General features: G+C 35.9%; 1 protein-coding gene across 6 annotated transcripts in view; it reads left to right on the top strand.

The window, feature by feature from the left end:
* Positions 1-22,316, top strand: part of FGF12 (fibroblast growth factor 12) — a 503,977-nt gene that overhangs the window by 325,060 nt on the left and 156,601 nt on the right. For all 6 annotated transcript variants that reach the window (XM_045851677.1, XM_045851679.1, XM_045851676.1 and 3 more), the window contains one exon: positions 4,372-4,475. In XM_045851677.1, coding sequence (XP_045707633.1) covers positions 4,372-4,475 — 104 coding nt within the window. The remainder of the gene's footprint in view (positions 1-4,371; positions 4,476-22,316) is intronic.

Here is a 22,316-nt window from a genome sequence, read left to right as displayed (position 1 = left end):
TTTTTTATGGACTTGTTAAATCTTCTAAACCATACCATTGAAAGCCATTATCATTTCATGTTTCACATAAAACTTTCATACATGTTTTTGGCTTTTTTCCCTGCCTAGCTTTAGTAATTTTCTCTCCTCAGATAGGTAAAGCTTTATAGTTGATTTTTAAAAAATTTCTGTTTTAGCTAAAAGATGTTCTGACCTTAGAAAGACATTGTGCACAATTTTGGATTTCATTATGTTTTTTATGAGAACTGTCATCAAACCTGCTGTTTTTCTAGTCGATGCATTTACTTATCATGTATGAAGAATCTTATATTAGTTTGCATCACCCATGTTAACTCTGCTTTCTTTAACAATCTCTATTGATTAGGAAGAGGATTAGCTGTTTCACAGACTAAAATAACAAGAACTATTTTTTCACATAAATGCCTGACCTAGGTAATTGAATGGGCAATTGGTGCCACTGCTCCACGAAGTCCTCTGGAACCCAACTCCTTCCAGTTTACCCACCACCACTCCCTCAGGAGGAGCCCTTGTTTTCACGGTCTGGGATGATCCAGCCCCAATACCCCTGCTCCATCAGCAGTATCACAAAGGGTCCAGAGCAGGGCAAGGGGCACTTTCAGGCTGTGTATGTGGAAGGAGGCTTGACACCTACAAAGACCCTTCAGTCTGCATCTTATTGGCCAGTGATGAGGCCATAGCCATAGCTAGCTGCAGGGTATGTAAGAAAACAGCTAATCATCTGTAACCTCACAGGAAAGTAAAAACATATATTAGGAGAAATTAAACTTAAAGGCAAGAAGGAGGAAATATGATATTTTGGGTAGGTAACCACATTAGAGAGCTAGAAAAGCTTTTTCAGATGCTGTTTAACCCAGGTTACCTCTCTGAATGTGTTTGCCCTCCTAAAAATTAGGATAGGACTCTGGCCAAGATGGAAGCATAGGTAGACACACTGTGCCTCCTTGCAGAACCAAAATAAGGACAATAAAAATTTAGGAAAAAAAAACAACCGGTATTGACAGAAAATTGAATTGTATGGAAGTCCGACAACCAAGGAGTTAAAGAAGCTATATTCATCCAGACCGGTAGAAGGAGTGAAGTAGGGCAGCCAGGTGGAGAGGACTCATGGCAAAGCAGTGGCTGGTGGACCTGGGTGTGCAAGGCAGAAGCGGGCTGACCCAACGAGGCGGTAGAGTATGGATAGGTGCAGTGTGCAAGGTGGCTGGTGGACCAGGCAGCCCACATTCACGCACAGATAAACCAGGCAAAATTGGGGAGCAAGACAGACCCCACAACCCAGGGCTCCAACTCAGGGAAATAAAACCTCAAACACCAATTGAAAACACTTGTGGGAGTTGAGGTTCCGGCAGAGACTCCCATCCTCACAGGGGAGTTCGTTGGAGAGACCCACAGGGTCCTAGAATGTACACAAACCCACCCATATGGAGATCAGCACCAGAAGGGCCCAGTTTGCTTGGGGGAAGTGGCGGAAGGGACTGAAATCCGGCAGAGAGCAGAGCAAGTGCCATTGTTACCTCTCGGACCCCTCCCCCACATACTGCATCACAACCTAGCCACATGGGTTGCCCCACCCTAGTGAACGCCTAAGACTCCGCCCCTCACTACCTAACAGGTGCATCAAGACTAAAAAAAAATGGTCCAAATGAAAGAACAGATCAAAGATCCAGAAATAATACAACTAAATGATGGAGAGCCAACCTATCAGATGCACAGTTCAAAGCACTGGTGATCAGGATGCTCACAAAACTGGTTGAATTTGGTTGCAAATTAGATGAACAAATGAAGGCTATGCTAAGTGAAATAAAGGAAAATGTACAGGGAACACATAGTGATGGGAAGGAAACTGGAACTCAGATAAATGAAATGGACCAGAAGGGAGAAAAAAACAACCAAACAGAAAAGAATGAAGAAATAAGAATTCAAAAAAATGAGGAGAGGCTTAGGAACCTCCTGGACATCTTTAAATGTTCCAACATCCGAATTATAGGGGTACCAGAAAGAGAAGAGGAAGAGCAACTTTATAAGAGCAACTGTATATTTTTTAATAATCTCCTTTATTATTTGTCCGAATAATAAAGGAGAACCTCCCCAATCCAGCAAAGGAAATAGACTTCCAGGAAGTTCAGGAAGCTCAGGAAGTCCCAAAGAAGTTGGACCCAAGGAGGAACACATCAAGGCAAATCATAATTACATTAGCCAAGATTAAAATGAAGGAGAGAATCCTAGAAGCAGCAAGAGATAAGGAGATAGTAACCTACAAAGGAGTTCCCATCAGACTGTCAGCTGACTTCTCAAAAAAGACCTTGCAGGCAAGAAGGGGCTGGAAAGAAGTATTTCAAGTCATGAAAGGCAAGGACCTACATCCAAGATTGCTCTATCCAGCAAAGCTTTCATTTAGAATGGAAGGGCAGATAAAATGCTTCTCAGATAAGGTCAAGTTAAAGGAGTTCATCATCACCAAGCCCTTATTATATGAGATGTTAAAGGGACTTATTTAAGAAAAAGAAGATCAAAAACATGTACACTAAAATGACAGCAAACTCACAATTATTAACACACCTAAAAAACAAAAATAAAAACAAAAACAAACTAGTCAAACAACTAGAACTGGAACAGAACCACAGATATGGAGATCATGTGGAGGGTTAGCAACAGGGGAATGGGAGGAGGAGAGAGGGGGAAAAGGTACAGAGAATAAATAGCACAGATGGTAGGTAGTAGATAGACAGGGGGAGGGTAAGAATAATATGGGAAATGTAGAAGCTAAAGAACTTATAAGTATGATACATGGACGTGAACTAAAGGGGGGAATGTGGGTGGGAGAGGGTGTGCAGGGTGGAGGGGAGTGAAGGTAGAAAATGGGACAACTGTAATAGCATAATCAATAAAATATATTAAAAACTAAAAATAATAAAAAATAAAATAAAAAGTAGGATAATCATTCTGTCCTAAACTCTTCTTAGTGTTTGTGGTTGTGGGTCAAATACAATAATGGATTATCAACATTTTGAAAATTAGGTGTTACACAAATATGAAGTGTATTATTTTTAAAAGTATTAAGTAACCTCCTGAATATAAGCTCAAATATTACTGGAGTGATATGTGAGTTTTTACATTAGATCCTATGCTAACCTTATTTGACATGCAGAAAATAATATATTAGTGACAAATAACTCACATTGACAGACCACCTGTTTTTGTGAAAAACTTTCAAGAATATGATTATGCATTTGATTCTTCTATTAATTCTGTGCAGTAAGACTTATCATACCCATTTTACAGAAAGAAAAGCTAAAGCAGAGAGGTTAAAGGAATGGCTCAAAACCATGCAGCCTCTGAGTGGTAGGTTTAGAAATTATGTTGTCTGCAAGTGTGATGCATTTTTGTAGTCTTGCTTCTTGACTCTTTGTATGTCAACTTCTTGTTGCCTATTTAGAAAAGTCTAGATCTCTAGGATTAGAATGCCAGAGTCTCAGTTACTTATCTATACTTTATCTACATGGTGTTCTTTTCCACATCTTCACAATATGAAATAAATCCTCCAATCTGCCAGTCCCTTCCTGTATACATCCTTTACCCTGAAGAACCACCTGATTTACTGCCTCACTAAATGTCCTTTTGTCCCTGGCTCACTCAACTGCTGCCCTTTCTGTTACTGTCAACTCAGGTCCCATCTTCTCTGTACGACATTTCCTGAATACTTCATTCCACACAGACCTTCCATTTTCCTGAACTCTGTAACATAGAGAATATATATAGAATGCATATTTTATAGTTAATTATAGAAATAAATTATACACTGTATCAGATGATTCCATATGTCTTAGCTCTCTCCCCCACACCTAGACTTTGAGGTCTTGTACAATACTTCTTATTTTAGTAGGACAAGGACAGTGGTAAGAAGAGAGAAAGAAGTTGTGGCACGTGTTACAAAGATCATAATTTATTAGTATTTCTGACTACAAGTATGTTCTGCTATTGAAAAAATTTGGTTTAAATTATTTGTTAATAAACAAACACCTTATATTACATGGTTTGAATATGTGTTCATTTTGTGGAGCAGAGATCTTGCACTCTCAGATCCTTGTGAAATAACCCCTTTATTGTAGGTAAGTTTATGTGGTTTGCCTGAAACTACATAGTAGTGGCACAGAGATAAGAAGGGCAAGTCCTTCTCACCCTTAGACAGACTACCTTCCTTCATTCCCTCCTTCCCTCCTTCCATTCTTCTGTCCCTCCCTCCCCCATCAATTTAGTTCATAGCTTTTAATTCTTAAGAATCATATTAATAAAAAGATGATTTATTCAAAAGATCACTGATCCTTTTTTTCTGTCTTTTTCCCCCTCTAGCCCTCTTCAATCTGATTCCCGTGGGCCTGCGCGTGGTGGCCATCCAAGGGGTGAAGGCCAGCCTCTATGTGGCCATGAATGGTGAAGGTTATCTCTATAGCTCAGTAAGTACCTCATTGTGTGTGTGTGAGTGTGTGTAAAAACTGACATTGGAGTAACCATTTTTCCATTATTTCAGGGAAAAAAATGGGCAGCTGATGTAATTTTATGTTTCCTGAGCTAGTATGTTGGGGTTATTATGAAGATTTTATCATTTAGAATGTTAAAGATCTTGTCCTGTTGAGAAAGAGCTAGATACTTTCCATGCAATATAAATTCTCTTTACCTATCTTCCACTTCTAGAGGATAATCTATTTTTTTAATTTTACCTTCCTGTTCAATGCAAGAGGTAAGTGATTTTTCCTTTCTCCTGTTACTTCTTATTCAGACACAGAGGATGATTTAGGAAACTAGATTCTCCTGTTTGTCTGTGAGTCTTCCCTATCTTATTATGGAGAAAGAACGTTCAAAATAGCTTATACTTTTGTTGTATTCAATACAATCTATATAGTACCAGATACATCAGACTCCTGGGGTCACTGGTCACTGTAAAGGCAACGTGAATTTGTGGAATGAGCTCTGGATTAAGGGCTGAGATATTTGAGTTTTATTTTCATTTCCATTACTATGTAGTTATCCCTTTGGGCAAGTCATGTCCTGCTGTTGACTTAATTTCTGGACCTTTAAACTTATAGAATTTTACAACTGAAACCTATATAATTTTATTAACCAATGTTAACTGAATGACTTTAAAAAATAAAACAAAATGAGGATATTGTCTAATGTCTCTTTTAAATCTAAAGCTAATAAAATTAGGTTACATCAGTGGCTACATTATCAGCACTGACATATTTTAAAGTAGTTAATGCTATTCTGATGCCTGTCTCACTCTGAAGAGAATAATTTATGCATTGAGAGAAAGTGTGGCTGCATTGGATCTTGTGTATATATAATTTCTGTTCTCTAATAAGGGAGTTATCTATTTGTAGTTCATGAACAAATATTCTTGAAAATTATGGTTACAGATTTCCACCCTTACTTTCTGTGTTCTCAGTAATTAATAAAAGGTTATTCAGGAAGTTCACTCATGCCTACTAGATTCTAAATTAGTTATTGTATAACTTCTATTAAACTTTTTGTGTATTCAGTTCAATGAATCTCTGATATATTATGCTTGATATTAATAATATATCTGTCATTCATAATAGAATTCTTAAAGTTATGGTTTTACTCTCGGAAATATTCAGATCTAAATATATGTACTAGATGTGTACATATACTTTTTTCCAACAGTTTCTACTCAAATTAATACTTAAAGGTAAATATATTTTTGGTCAAAACAGTGAACTGTCATTCTTAGTGTGTCTTAATTCTAACAGTTCCCTATGTCCAGTTACTGTGGGTCTATATTTTAGATATAAAATTAAAATAAGAAAAAGAAAGATAACAGGTTGTTATTTTGAATAATCCCAGTTCTCTTAAACCTTTAAAAACAACTTGAATGTACTACAAACTAAAACATGGAGATGGTTATAGAGTAATATTTATTTAAAGATTTAATTAGTCATTAGGCAAACAGCTGAAGGTTGAGTATATTACATTTATAGTTATATTGAGGTCATTATTTGTTTTTGTTTAAAAGATCAGAATTCAAGGTGTAATTCCACAAGAACTGTAGAGTTTATGTCTTTGGACCAAAGTTTATTTCCAAAGGTCTGGAAGGAAGAAAACAGAAAGTCTGGAAGGGGTACTCTAGGCAGGAGGCAGGTGTGTAGAAGCCAGTGTTTGTGTGTGTGTGTGTGTGTGTGTGTGTGTGTGTGTGTGTGTGTGTGGCAGGGGCCAGATGTGGGGGGAGGTCACCCTGTTGGATGCAGTCCCAAAGTTCATGGGAGGAGCCTGGGCATTCTGCATGAGATGACTGAACTTGGTACTCTGCAGCATTTGTAGAGGTGCAGGACTTGAGCCCAATAAGAGGAGGTTTTAAGAAATTCTTGCCAATAGAATCTTACTGTAGGTGCCTTTTCTATAAAGGAGCTAGTTAATACCTTAGTAAAGCCAGTAGTCAGCTGTGGTTGAGTTACCTGTTTAGGGTACCTAGCTTTTCAGTTTTCCTCTTCACTTAATGAAACCTGCTTCATACCAAGAATCTCAGTGACTTCCCTGCTTATGGTCTTGCAGAGCTCCTGGGATCAATTTGCCTTAATTATAAGTGTGGCATCACTGACAGAGATCATCAGGGCTCCTCCTTTGAAATCACCATCTTTCTAGATGAGAGTAATAGGAGATGATGCTGGTTTTTAATTTTAAACAGTGGGTATGGGTCTGAAGACTGTTACAGGACTAAAGGGAGCCCATATGGGGAAGGCATATGTGAAAGAGAATTTGGGTATCAAGGCTTTGTGACACTTCACACTGCTGCTGTCTGTGTGGTAGGCCCTGGTGGGAGAGTACTAATGCAGCCTGGATCCTTGCAGTGGTGAGTTAAAAACAGGCCATTAACATAGGCTTTCCTGGGTGTTTTGGGATGTATTGAGGATTAAAGTTATTTGGAAAGCAATTTGCGACATTATGTGAAACAGTGTAGTTGGGCACACCAGCAAGGGCCACAACTGGAGTACATGTGGGGAAGGGCTGGGAGAGGGGTGTGTGACTGATTTGCCACCTAAGATGTCCTAAAGAAACAAACCGAGCATCCAAGAGAAATTCACAGGTGTTATCATTGATAGAGTGTCATTTACATGGTTTGTATTCACATTTAAGCCAGGAATTCATTCCCTGTTACTTCGGATTTCCCTGCCACCCCCATCACCAGGAAAAGAAGGAAAGAATGGCAAAGGCAGAGTGATTGTCAGGGTAGAGTGAAGCTTTTAAGATCTATTCTGAAAATCTATGCTTTAATAGGTGAGTTTAATCCAAATGTATTTAATGTGATTGTCGATGCATCTGGATTTGTTTTTTATCATTGTAGTTTATATATTTTTGCTTCCATATTCTTTATTTCCTCATACTATTGAATAATTTTTTTTCTTATTTTTATTCTTTTGTTGCTTTGTAGAGGTAGGTTATAAGTCTATTCCTTTAGTGGTTTACCCTTATTTTTAACCTACATACATAAGTATACAGTTTGTTAAATATGTTTAGTGTTTCGGTCCTTCTAAACAGCCTACAGACCTCAGGGTACTTTCTTACTTAGTGAGCACCACCACCCTTCTTGGCAATTTGATTAGTTACATTTTAAAATAAAATCTAGTTAAATGATTCTATAGCTAATAGTTCAACTTACTGATCTTTAAAAGAATTTCTATGCATACAGTTTTTGTTTTGGTGTCTATCAAATTTGGCCCCTCTGAGTTTACTTTTCTTATAAAAGAAATCTTTGGTTTTTGTGTGAGGGTGTGTAGATGGTGAATTCATTTCATCCTGGTCTCTGTGAAATGCCTTCCTGTCACTTTCATTGTTGAATTACAGTTCAGATAGTTATACAATTAGAAATAGACTGTTATTTTTCTATTGCATTGACTTCCAGCATCTGTTATTGACTATGACAAGTTTGCTCCCAGTTTAATATTATTTCCTTTGTAGGTAACTGACGTGGAAAACTTAAAGGCTATTTTTCTCTTTATACTTCATGTTCTGCAAGTTCACTATGTCTAGATGTGAATCTGTATTAATTTATCTTGTTAGGAATTCAGAATTACCTTTTAATTCACAGAATCATGGTTCTTAAATTTTGGAAAATTTAAACTTTTAACCCACATACATTTTATTTCTCTATCTTGTTGTCCAATCTCCTTTGCTGACAATACTTAAATGACTTATGTTAAAAACTTCAAAATTAATCTAAAAAATTTACACCATATGGTTTTTAATGTCACTATATTTTTCAGGTTTGGATGTCTAATGGTTTTTGTTTAATATTTATCTGTTCCTGATTTATCTCCTCCTGTTTTTACTATCTGGCTTTTTTTATAATTAAGTCATCAACTCATTTGCCTCTCTGAGCATTATTATAAGACTTTGTCAAACTTTTCCATAAAGTTAATTTCTTTTGTAATGAATTCAAGTTTCAATTGTTGATTTTTTTGGCCACCATTTTTAGAAGTAAGTTTAGATTATATTAAAATTCAGAATGAGTTCTTGATGTGTTTGTAATTTTTATTTGCAGGCACATTTCTCTCCCTCTCCCAGATCTACTTCATTCAAGGTCTGCCTTCACTTCCTAGCAATGTTTTGGTTGCCTCTATCTAGCCTCCAGTGGCCCTAGCTTAGAGTAAGTTTAACAGTCATTTCTAAAAAAAAAGAGTCATTTTAGGCTCCTAACCTAGGGTAACATTAAGGTTAGGGAAGGGGGCCTAGGTAGGTTGTGGCTTGCTCTCGTTCTTCTAATTGTGAGGCTATGTCTACCATCACTCTTGAGTAAAATAGTAATAGCATTTTAGAAGTTTTACTTTGGCCTTTTAAGAGTGGGAGTAGGGAAACTATCCCAGCCTCTGGTATGGGCAGGTGGCCTGGCTCTGGCCCTCTGCTCTACACAGAGGGCTTTTATTGACATTAACCTGCACAGAGTACCATGGTGGGTTGCAGGGCCTCCTTCAGGACCTGAGCCCAGAAGGCCTGCAGCTGCTGCCTGCTCAGTCCTTTGTGTTTCCATCCTGTGCAGGTGCTTAGCTTGTTTTGATGCTGGCATTGTAATTTAGGCCTCATTTTTCATATTTTATTCATCATTGCTATTTGTTTGGAGCAGAATGGATACACCGTAGTTTGAACTCATACCTTTCCCCCTCTTTTATTTTTAATTGTGATAAAAAGCACATAGCATAAATTTTACCATCTTAATCATTTTTACATGTACATTATAGTAGTGAACTAAAACAACAGTAGCAACAAGAATGAGAGACAGCTTGATCGACTCATATCCTTGTGACCATTTAGAATTATATTCCTAAATCTCATTCTTTGGCAAGAGTAGAAAATATCAAGATTGCAAGATGATATTTATTTTGTATTGAAATGCTGATCAAGAATTACTTAGAAACATGGAAGGGGCCTCTGAGGAAGAAGAAAAGAGAAGGTCAATACTGAGAACCATAAGGAAAAGACATTTTATACTCACAAGGTGAATAATAGGAGAAAATACTTTTTATTGTATTCCCTTAATTTTTTTTGCTTCCCCACTATCCCAGATGCCCAAAATATACCATCATTTGAAGACCCAATACACTCTTTCTGGTTTGGCAGCCAAAAATAATTTTTATATTTTGTACTTTGATAAGATGTTTATCTATATTCTTCCTTTCTTCTTTTCGTTAGATTTATTTGTTTTTATGCCCTATCTAACCTGCCAGATGCAAGCTCCTTGAAGTTAGGGATCAAGTCTAATACAGATTGACATTTCCCATAACACTGAACACTGCAATCCCCGTGTAATGGTACCTGTTAAAATCCTGTTGAATCTGCTGACAGATGCATTTCATGCATTTGATTCTGGTAATATTTCATTGGCCATCTGGTCTAAATGGTTTTTATAAGAGTTTTCCTGATTGTGATTCTACGCACTTTCTTGTTCATTTAATTAATTCAGCTTTGAAGAGTCCATGTTTGTCCTATTAAAATATGGCAGGTTTGGTTGAGGAACTATATTGTTCATACTTCTCTGCATTTAGTCTATATTGTGTTGTAGTTTAAGATGTTGATGTTATGTTTTCCTTTATGAATTAAGTAGGGCTTCTAAAAGAGGTGGGACAAGAAGCAAAGACTGGACAGGATATTCTCCTGTGAAGCCACCTGGTCATTACAGTTCATCTCTCAGTGAAAGATTTCTACTCTATGATGAAAAGAAATAGATTTTTGAAAACGTGTCTAGAGCAGGGGTACAAAATTCTTTGCAAATTGAGGTTCCTCATTAAGCAACTTCCTCACGAAATATTCTGAAATCTGAAGTGTGTGCAGAACTGTTTCTTGGGGCAAATGGTCTCTCTAAAAAGTTCCGAACATTGAAGGACACTGAGAGTGAGGGAGAACACTTTAGCGCTTAATGCCAAATTAATCCTAGAATTTCGAAGTTAATGACACCTGAATAGAAAGAAGTCAAAGGCCAACTCACAATTGTTCAGCAATTAGATTGTTAAATATTCAGTTTAGGTCATTTACATAATTTTTTCTTCCGTATGCTTGTGGTTTCTTTGAATTTTTTGACATTTCTTTCTCATTTTAGGTTATTTTTTTTGGTCATAGCACTAAGAGAGTGATTACTTATTTTGTCTATTTTTATATATATATATGTATTCCATATATATATATGTATTCCATATATATATATATTTTTTTGAACTAATGGAATTCTGTCAGCCCAAGAATCTGGCATTTGTTACTTGTGAACATGTGACATAATTTTTTTGTTGGAACTGTGTTGCCTTTCTTTAGAAAGAATCAACAGATCATTAGTTATACTTTCAGTAAGGACTGAGTAATGATAAGCATCCATTTTTATCTTATTATGATATTTTCAGTTCTAAGTGGTATTGGTTTTATTCCAAGTGTTTATAGCTTCTGGAAAATGTTAATACTTTAGCTCCATGACTAGCCTTAATTGTGAAAATTAGCATATGTGTTCTTAATAACGCTTTTCTACCTAACATTGGCACATTAGGCCAACCTGTAGTCATAGCCCAAATTTCTAGATTATGTTTCTTTAGTCATTAGCAAATTAGGCAGTATTAAATAGTATTTAAGAATGCAAACTTTAGAAATAAATCATAGCTCTGTAACATACTTTTTCAGTGCCATTATAGAAGTTTCTTAATCTTCTAGACTCAGTTTTCCTATATGTAAAATGGGGATAATAATGAAAGTGCCTGCTGTATAGGATTATAGTGAGGATTACATGAAATGATGTGTGTGAAGTCCTGGCATTGTGCCTAGTACATTGTCAATTCTGAGTGTTAGCTGGAAGTAGCAGCTGCAACAGCAGTTGTAATAGCTGTATTTAAGAAGATGCTCAGTGTATTCTCAATTGATTTCTTACCGTCAATCCATGAAGTTCATGCAGGGTTAATTCTACTCTTTGTCTCATTGGGTATGACTAGTTTGTCTAATCCAATATCTTGACCCACGCTGCTCATGCAAGGTTGGTTGCAGAGTATTTGAGTATTTCTCATTTAATTAGAGCCAATTAGCTTCAGGCCCAAAAATTGACTTAATCTGTTGAGAGTTGCCTTTAAAAAAAAAACACTGAATTTTGAGCTGTGAGGATAAAAGGATGACAGCCACTTTAAAAGCACAAGGAGAAATCCTGTCTCAGAATGATTCCAACATTCAGAGGGCAAAGGGTGGAGGTAAAGGAGTAAAGAACCTGGTCTGTTCACCTCCTGTGAAGCTGCACATGAAGAAATACCTTAAGCCAGCCTTACCTCTGGAGTTTTCCATTCATGAGCCAATACTTGCCCTTCTTGTGTGAACCAGTTAGGTTTGTGATTTTTTAACCATATAAACTAATAAAGGGATAAACTCATATTCAAAGTAGTCAGATTTTCCAAGAAAGCTAAATGTTCATTCACTCCATGTTCTCTGTGTTGTTCCTGAAGGATTATCCAAGTGCCTCCTTCAGAAGAGTTCTGACTTTACCACGACTTTCTAGACTAGCCTGATTCCCTGTTCTGATTAGTTCCGCCTTCCCTTACTTGCTGTCCAAAACCAATGTACAGGAATAGCAATTATCATATATATATTTTTTCAGTTTCTAAATACAAAAAAAACCCATCAGAAGTAATAGATCAGTTTTTTTTTTCAACACCTGCCCATCCCTGCCCAAGCATAAGCCAGTTTTGCAATTTTCAGGGACTTTCCTTCTTCAAATTATTCCCTATGTAACCCAGTTGGAGGGAAATACACTACATGAAATAGGTTTGCATGCCATGAGTTTCAGAGACTTGAGGGAGGGGAGAAGGAAATTGTGAATGCTGAATGCAAAGAGAAAATCAGAAGGCTTTCAATTGAGATTCGAATGGAATGTAGATGTAGTGAAGCAGAGAAACAGAGGCCAGTCAGTCTTATGACCAAGTCTGCAGGGAAATGGGCCATTTGAGCAGACAGCATTGTGAAAAAAAACACTGAAAAGCAAAACAACAAAACTTTGTGGTAGGTGGCCAAATGAGAATGTTGGCAGACAGGGACGAATCACCGAGTGCTATATTTTGAGATTTTAAGCCTATGGCCTTATGCAATTATAAGGAACCTAAAGTTTGCTTCTGTACCACAAAATTTAAAATCTAGTAGTTAAAGTGGGAAAATGGATCAGATACATAGAAATGCATATGTCAAAAGTGACATATATTTCAGCCACCTCAAACTGGAAAGAACTTTATTTTGAGGTCACTGAAATATTGCACTCCTGTTTGGTATCTTTATGTCATGGTTTGTCCAGGAGAGTTCCAGTTTATGCCTGATGTCTTAGTGTAATAATGAGTATACCTGTTTGGTTTTCAGAAGAAACCTGGGTTAAGATTTGGGCAATGATTGTGTAGTCACTTTATTCCTGATCCTCTGTGCATGACTGTGTTGTATGTTTCAGTTGGTCATCAAATGGGGTGTCAATATGTGCGCAAAATCTCCCTGGCTCATTTGAAAATTTCCTCATATGATTTTACTTCCCAAGACCAACTAACTGTTCAAGGCTGTTTTCTTAAGTTAACTTTCCTGTATCAAGCAGGAATTGAGCTCAGCCCTGAGTAAAAGACAGACCCTTAAAAGTGGTTGAAAGGGATCAGAGGCTCATGTTACTGGCAGTCTGGAGATAGACAGTTACGGGTATTGGCTCCACAGGCCCATGAGGGTCAAGGTATTTATATTGATTTGGCTTTTTCCTCATGGTATATGGTGTTTTCTATATCACCAGATAATATGGTGATAGGTCTGGGCAATGAAATGGTGACTTTACCAGAAAAACATATTTTCTAGAAGTCACAGTGATGCTCATTTAGGGATAGACCTGTGCCACATGATCACTTATAGGACGAAAGAATATAGTGAAATTTCTGGGTTTTTAGTTTTGTTTTTAATTTTAAGCTACTTACCTTGCTGTATCCATGAAAACCAAGATTCTGTTAATAGGAAGGGAGAAATGGATACTGGGTAGGTGCCAAACTTCTCCAGACTGAACATTTAAATGGACATAGTATAAGACTTTAAGGATGTGGGGAGGGAGAGAGAATTAGCTCACAAGGCAGCAGATGGAGGAACAGATATGCATGTGTAGTCTCATTAGGTTGAATAAGATCTTTTGAGTCACTATAATTATTAGGTAAAAATTTACTGAACTTCTATTCAGAAGAGACTGGAGGGCATAAAGATTACCTGTTATTTAATTCAGATCCAAATAGATTAGCACTCACCTGGGATTTGAGACAGGAGCTTTCTGCATGTTTTCATGGTAGATTGATGGATATTTTCTCCAAAATTTCTTCCTATAGCTAGAGTGAAATTGAATAAGCATTACTACTCCAACTTTCATTCTCCTATTTCACTGGATATTAAAAGGTCTCTCTTTAGGGCACCATCAGCAGTAGTGAGGGAACAGAGAACCACTTGGAAAAGCACATCATGTTGACTTTTATGGGTGTGTTTGCCTGTGGTTTCGAGAGAGCTGCCTGAAAATCCAGGGATCAGCAGCTCTGTATGCTCCCATTTATCCTGTAATTTACTACCTATTTATTTAGAATCAGTGATATGGCAAACATTATCTTAGGCACTGAAAATAAAATGTAAAATCCTTCCACTGTAATGGGAGAGCAAGATATGTAAATGAAAATATGAAAATGTATCACTTAAGATTAGTGCTATGAAAGAAATACATATATGCCTGTAACAGAGAGTAATAAAGAAAACTAATTTAGAAGGCATTGCCATGAATATCATCTTTAAAGAGATGATATTCAAGAAAAAACCTAAGGGCTGAAAAGAAAACAGACATTACACTAGGAGAAGAGTGATTCAACTAGCAGAAGGAAGAATAAGGGCAAAACATTGGTAGGAAGAAACTGTGTAAACCTTACTGGTTTTTGCTCCTTTTGTCATCTTTCTTGTGTCTGAAATACCAGTTCTCATATTCGTTTATTTTCATTTGCTCATCTATTTGATTTTAAATATTTTCCCTTACCATGTGCTGAGTATAATTCTAGGTTCTCTAATCACAAGTGGAAGAGGGCACACACTGTGTTTTCATGCCATAATAAAAGATTGGAATTGTTAAGGGTCATAAAAAAAGGAAGCAGGGTCATAGAAACATGATATACATTATGTCTTGGCATATTTTTTTAATTTTAAAATTTGCATTAACTTGTGAATTTCTGTTATTTGTACTATTTGTGTATCTTGAATCTTTTTACAAAGAATTCAGCAATAAATTGTATGTTTTTTAAAATTTGTATGCTATTTGATGAAATGCTTTCTGTATTCGTAATATACCTAAGGGATTTCCAAGAACTTTCTTAGTTATTTCAATAAAAAGACTTTGTTGGCATTATCTTAGGACTTTGAAGTCTGATTAATAATAGCGTGTTGCCAATTGGCATCTGTATGTTCTCTCTGGAGAAGTTTCTATTAAGGTTCTTTGCCCATTTTTAATTGGATTTTTTGATATTGAGTTTTATACATTCTTTATGAATTTTGGATATTAACTCTGGATGTATTGGTGAATATGTTCTTCCATTCAGTGGGTTATTTTTTCATTTTGTTGATAGCTTCCTTTGCCATGCAAAACTTTTTAGTCTGATGTAGTTCCGTTTGTTTAGTTTTTGTTTCCCTTGCCTGAGGAGATATATGAGAACAAATATTGTTATGAAAAATGTTCAAAATTTCACTGCCTATGTTTTTCTTCTTGGATTTGTATGGTTTTGATTCTAACATTTAAGTCTTTAATCCATTTTTAGTTTTTCTTGTGGTCTAGTTTTATATTTTCTAAGTTATCTGTTGAATTTCCCCAACCCCATTTATTGAATTGACTGTCTTCGATACCAATGCCCCAATAAATTCAATAAAAAATAGCATGTTGCCAAAAATTATTTTAAAAGGTCTGCACTATGTGTAAAGAAATAACTCAGAATTGATCATGGACTCAAGTGTAAGATTTGAAACTATAAAACTCTTACAAGAAAGCATGGGGTGAATTTTCATGATGTGAGATTATGGAGGGATTTTATAGATATGATACCAAAAGCACAAGCAACAGAAGAAAAACAGACATTTGCTTTCATCTTAATTGAAAACTTTTGTGTTTCTAGGGACACAATCAAGAAAGTGAAAGACAACCCAGAGGAAGGGAGAAAAGTTTGCAAGTCATGTAGTTGATAAAGAACATGTATTTAGAATATATAAAGATCTCTTACAGCTAAAAATAAAAAGCAGATAACCCAACTAAAGACATGCAAAGGATCTGGGCACTTTAACAAAAAGATATATTTCCAAAGAAGATATACAGATGGTCAATAGCTACATGAAAATTTTCCCAATATCATTAGTCATAAAAAATGCAAACTAAGCCCTGGCTGGCGTAGCTCGGTGGATTGAGCTTGGGCTGTGAACCAAAGTGTCGCAGGTTCGATTCCCAGCCAGGGTACATGCCTGGGTTGCAGGCCATAACCCCCAGCAATCGCACATTGATGTTTCTCTCTCTCTCTCTCTCTCTCTCTCTCTCTCTCTCTCTCTCTCCCTCCCTTCCCTCTAGAAAAATAAATAAACAATTTAAAAAAAGAAAGTTAATTCCTTATTTAAAAAAATGCAAACTAAAAAGAGATACCCCTTTATACCCACTAGACTGGTTATGTTAAAAAGACAGGTAATGACAAGCATAGGTGAGGATATGGAGAAAGTGAGCCCTTCATTCACTCCTGGTAGGACTGGAAAATGATGTAGTCATTCTGTAAACTAGACTGGCAGGTCCTCAGAAGTTTAAACATAGAGAAACCATATGACCCAGCAATTTCACAACCAGGTATGTATCAAAGAGAAATGAAAACAGGTTCACACAAAAATATTTTGTATACTAATATTCATAGTAACATTATTGATAATAGCCAAAAAGTGTGAACAATGAGAAGGCCTATCAAATAATGAAAGGGTAAAGTATGACATATTCATACAATGGAATATTGGGCATGAAGTACTGATAATTGATACAACATGGTTAGATGGTGAAAACATTGTTAAATTAAAGAAGCCAGTCCAAAAGACAACCTATTGTGTAATTCCATTTATATAAAATGTCCTGAATAAACAACTCCATGGAGACAGAAAGTTATACACATAACTATATAATGATTAGATAGTGCTGAATGGCACTGGACCACTGCTGAAGGGTGTGGGGTTGCTTTTTCATGTAATGAAATGCTCTAAAGTTGGTTATTATAGTAGCTACACAACTCTATGAGTACAACAAAACACCATTAAATTGTACGGTTCTAATGGATGAATATGTGAATTTTATCTCTTTAGTGCTATTATTAAAAGGCATATTCAATTTTAAAATACCAATTCAATCATGCTTTAATGGAGATTAAAAAGCAAATAAAATCATTTTCCCTAATGGAGTCATGACACATTAATTGAATTGCATTTTTTAATTTGTTTAAAGTAACCCAAAGTTGTGAATTTGCTCACGATTGGAGAGGTGTGACAAAATGTTAACACCCTGGTATGGGCACAAAAAGTGGAAAACAGAGTAGAATTTGTGTTTTCATTGTGAACTGTGTCCTAGACATGTAAACACCATCAATTTTGACCACAAAATTGAAAATAATATTAATATTTGTGAGGAATGGTGGTATTTGAATTTACTCACTCAGCTTTGACTTTTAAATTTAAAAGAGCTTTAATAATTCATAAGTATCTGTTGATGAGGTGCTACATTGGGATAGGTATATGTTCAAGTCACAGGATGTATTCCTTCCTCTTCTCTTTGTTTGAATTTTAAAATGCTTGTGGCATTCTTAAAAATATTTATACATTAAAATAGTATCTTGGGGCTATTTAGTGAAAAAAGATATAGAAATATATGTATCTATTTAGCAATGCACATTTTAGTGCCTTGCAGCAGAACATATTACTTCTTTATATACAATGTGGAAACTTCAGATTATGGTGCAGTTTTAAATATGACTATTTTAAATAGGTTTTAAGGAATTTGAAGCCCGTGTGAATATTTAAAGAAAGGTACATACAGATATGATTTTTAAAGTGACATATTTATATTTATTTTATCCATGTTATGGTAGAATTACTGGAAGATCATCTCTAAAAAAACCTGAAATAGCATACAATTGACACATCTCCTCCATTCTCTGTTTAGCTTGTCTTGCCTTCATCATTAGACATAGCAATCGCATCTCAAGTCATGATGGAAGCCTGTTTTGCAAAACATGGTTATTAATCCAGCTTTTATCTCATGGCTTTGTCACAATTACTTTACCGCCACTCTCTTGTGTTCATTACAGCATTCATTATGTCTATTTTCAAGGCCAGTGGCTGGGTCAATCAATAGTACTTTCATTCAGTGAATTGGACGAGGTTTCAGTCTCAAAAGATTTACCATTTTGAATATTCTGTATCTAGTTAGCCTTGTATAGTTTAATTTAGTCCATCTAAAAAAGGAAAAGAGAAAAAATAGAAATACTTTAAAACAAATACCAGAATGCATAGAGTTTCAATATAATTTAGCCTAAAATAACATTTGGTTATTGAAAAGCTCCTGTTCCACGTGGCCACCCCAGTCCCGGAGACTTCATGCTGCAGTTGAGCAATCTGATGTAGTGCCAAGTGTTTGGAGCAGTCATCGTGGGCTGTAGTTTCCTTCTTGCTGATGGTTGAGTTCAGGTGACTTAAAGTCTCTGAGTTACTGTTACCATTTTTTAAATTGAATGCATTATATTTACTTCACATGTTTGTTAGAGGGATATTAAAAGGTAAAATAATAGCTAATGTACTCAGCTCAATAATGAAACAAATACTACTACTTTCACCCAGTAAAAGTAGTATTTTCTTTCTACCCCCTATAAAGGTCAAAACATTTGGTAAGACACAAGATATCTCAGAGTAGCACATATATTTTGCATGTTAAAAATTTATTACTTATCTATTTTGATTACAGTGGAAACATAGCTTTTACTTATGTTAATTCTCCCTCGTAACTTTATCATCTCTGTTCTCTGCTCTCTTCTCCAAACCTTTGCCCTTGCACACTCTGGAAGGGGGTGTTATGTTGCCCACACTATTTTTCATTTCACCATCTTAAGGCAAGCTAGCCCCTTAATGCCTCCAAAACCTGAAGGAGTTCTAGTAACCCATTCTATAAAATCCAGAATTCAATGATTGGCCTTCAATGCCCTTTTAACAATTGTACCCCAACATAACTCTCTGATTTCATGTTCTTTTTCATTTCTCTTTATGATATGTTTTCCTTTCATTCCCTTTTTGTCTTTTCTTCTTAAGCCGTTTGTTTCCTCTGTCTCACCTTTCCATGCACTCAGTCCTAATGCCTTTTTCTGTCATCTTTACTTATCACTGTCCCATTTTTTCTTTGACTCAGTATACCTTCACCATGAAATGTTCTTTATTACAACTACAGAATCAATTCTGCCTTTCATTATCCTTCCGTAGCATTTTGCTTGTATCTCTTGCATAGCAGTTTTTTCTGTCTTAGGCTGTTTGTACTTTTCTCTCCACATCTAAATTATAAGCATCTTCAAGGCAAAGCCTGTATCTGATTTATCCTCCACATCTTCATCTTCCAGTTTCCTGCAGACTTCCATCTCATTACCCAGCTGACAATACCTCCACGGAGGTGATGGAATTGCCTATTACCACAGTTGTTTCACCTTCTGTTGCTCTGCTAACAGATGCAATAGGTTTGTGGCCTGACGGTAGCTCCTCTTGAAACCATCAGATTGAATGTTTAGTGTTCTAATCTTAATGAAAAGAATAAAAGCTATGGTTGCTGTTTTGTTTTTTCCCTCTGCGGTCTAATTATAGAGGCAGGCCTTTTGTTATCAGCTACCTAGGGTTCTTTATTTTATTCTCTTCTTTTTCCTTTTGCATATTTTATAATCTATTTGACTATATGTGTGTGTGTGTGTGTGTGTGTGTGTGTGTGTAAAACTTTTGCATTAAAATGATGTGATATCCAGAAATGGAGTTGCCCCAGGTATTTCCTGCATAGTAAATTAAGAGTGACTCATCGATTTACACAAAGCAAGCAGTATTTTTATAAATGAAATACAATAATGACATTGTATTTTATGGATTACAAAGCATGATTGCATCCATGATTTTATTTGATTCCTACCCCTTTGAAGTAGGCAATGGCAAAAAAATATTGCGCTTACTTTATGGGATAGAAGGAGGCAGCTGTGGGGGCTTAAGAGATTTACCTCATGTCACAAGCTGGTGCCAAACCTTGAGCAAATTTTCTCATGCACGTTCTAAGACATTTTCTGTCATATAATGTGGACATATTTAAAATTCACATAGTTTGGTTTCTTAAAATGAGCTACCTCCAGTTACCCTGAAGTGCTCCCCTGATATGCTCCATCAAGTAAAATGGGTTACTGCTATAGGTTACTATTTTAAAGGGCCTTGTTTGGTTTGAACTTATTTAAATATATAAAAGTTGTTTTGCCATTAGACACAGACTGGTTTATCATCATGGAAGTTTTGAGTGCTTGGGTCATACGTGAGGTAACTATGTGATGGCGACAGTTGCAAATTGGCTTCTGAAGGTTTCTCTCAGGGTTTACTCATATGCCTTTCTAATGCCTGATTTTTTCTTTTAATTAAAATTTTTTTTCAATTACAGTTTACATGCAATATTATTTTGTTCTAGTTTCAGAGGTATGGAATAATGATTAGACGATTATATACTCTACAAAGTATTCCCCTGATATCTGCAGTACCCAGCCAGCACCACACGCTGTTATTACAGCATTATTGACTATATTCCCCATGCTGCACTTTACATCCACATGACTATTCTGTAACTACCAATCTGTACTTCTCAATCCCTTCACCTTTTTCACCCAGGCCCAAACTCCCTCCGCTCTGGCAACCATGAGCCTGTTCTCTATGTCTAAGAGTCTGTTTCTGTTTTGTTTGTGCATCTATATTTTTCTTTAGATTCCACATATCAGTGAAATCACATGGCATTTGTCTTTCTCTGTCTGACTTATTTCACTTAGTGTAATACCCCCTAGGTCTATCCATACTGTCACAAATGGTAAGATTTGAAGTGCATATTGTTAGAATGTGGTTGTTACTCTTGAAAGTTTTTAATGGTATCTGCTCATTCATCATCCCAGTAGCAACTGGCATTACTATTATAATATGAAATATAGGTATGGAGTATACAGTAGTAGTTTAATCCCAGTTTCATCCCAGTAGCAACTGGCATTACTATTATAATATGAAATATAGGTATGGAGTATACAGTAGTAGTTTAATATAATAAGCATACCTTTTTAAGGTTTCTTAATTGTATTTGTTTGTTCTCATTCTTAAATCTATGTTTGTAAACAGGCTGTTTTCCATGTCTAATTCTTTACAAAATAAAGAGACACAGCTGACGTCCCCACTATCTAGATACATTATGTAAAAATGGAAAATGGAGTTGCACAGGCCTTAAGTCTCAGATGAAAAATGCAGAGGGAAGTCACTGGCCACAGTCCAAACTCTTCTGAGAGACTGATCCAGTCATCCAAAATGGAAAATGAAGTTTCAAAAATGCACTCCCCAAAGAGTCATGATTCATCTTGGGTGGCAGTAAATATAACTCCCTGAGCACTGTTATTTATTTCACTGCCTCACTGGAGTCCAAGTGTCCTTATCTCTGCAAATCAGCTTCTCAAAAACTCTTCAAGCCAAGCCCAAATGCTTAATCTGACAATCTGCTATTTTTTTGTTGTTGCTTTAATTCTCCTAGTAGTATTGAGAAATCATCCTAATCTGCCAGTTCTGTATCTTCTATCTTGCACTGTGCCCACTGTGGCTTTATTTTTATGGACATCTCTTAAGATCAAGGACTTTATTACCTGAATTTTACACTGAAGTTGATTGCTAGGATCATCTTCTCTTTATTGTGCCTTTTTTTTTTGTTGTTGGTCTTGATTCTGCAATCTGTAGTCACAGGGAATGCGTGTTAATTGCTTAGCAGGGCTTGGCACATACTATTTTATCTAAAGCTGATGAGTGTTGTAAGGATCAAATTAGGTTTTCTATTCCTATGCCTATTGTATCTCTATTCCAATCACTTTCTATATCCATGTCTGTCTACCTACCTACCTATCTATTTATGTCTTTATTTTCCATCATATAGAATGATACCTGACACTTGGTAAAGGCTTTAAAAGTATTTTAAAAATTATTATTTCTTTCTTATATGACATATTTTCACCTACCTGGTGAAAACATTGAAATACTATAGAAAGTGACTATGGCTTCCATAGGAATATTAATCATTTCCAGTTCTTTATTAACAAAGAAGTTAATAAATATTATTTTTAAGTAAACAAATAAGCTATAGAATTATTATTGTTTTTTTAAATTAAAGGAAACATACAAATCATTTGGTTTAACTGATCCTTTCTTTTTCAGATTAGAAAATAAAAATCTAGAGTCTAGGTTTTTTTCATCCCCTTATCATTTAGAGCTCATGCTTTTTTAAAATTCGTATCTCTCCTTAAATGTGATATAATTCGTGCAAATGATTTTTTATTACTTTCTGCCCTAGATTAATTCTTACTGTCTCTCTGGGGCCACCAAGAAATCATTCATGGTTAATATTCATTGGTCACCATGTGTAAGAGATTCTCTGAAATTGCTTTTATTTAAAACATGGCTTCATTTTCCCTCTGAGAGTGGATTCTGGT

This window comes from Phyllostomus hastatus, unplaced genomic scaffold (genome assembly GCF_019186645.2).
Source record: "Phyllostomus hastatus isolate PE091 unplaced genomic scaffold, TTU_PhHast_1.1 phas_contig_86, whole genome shotgun sequence".
Classification (NCBI taxonomy): Eukaryota; Metazoa; Chordata; class Mammalia; order Chiroptera; family Phyllostomidae; genus Phyllostomus; species Phyllostomus hastatus.
Note: the sequence above shows the minus strand (reverse complement) of the source record. Positions and strands in the feature narration are given on the sequence as shown.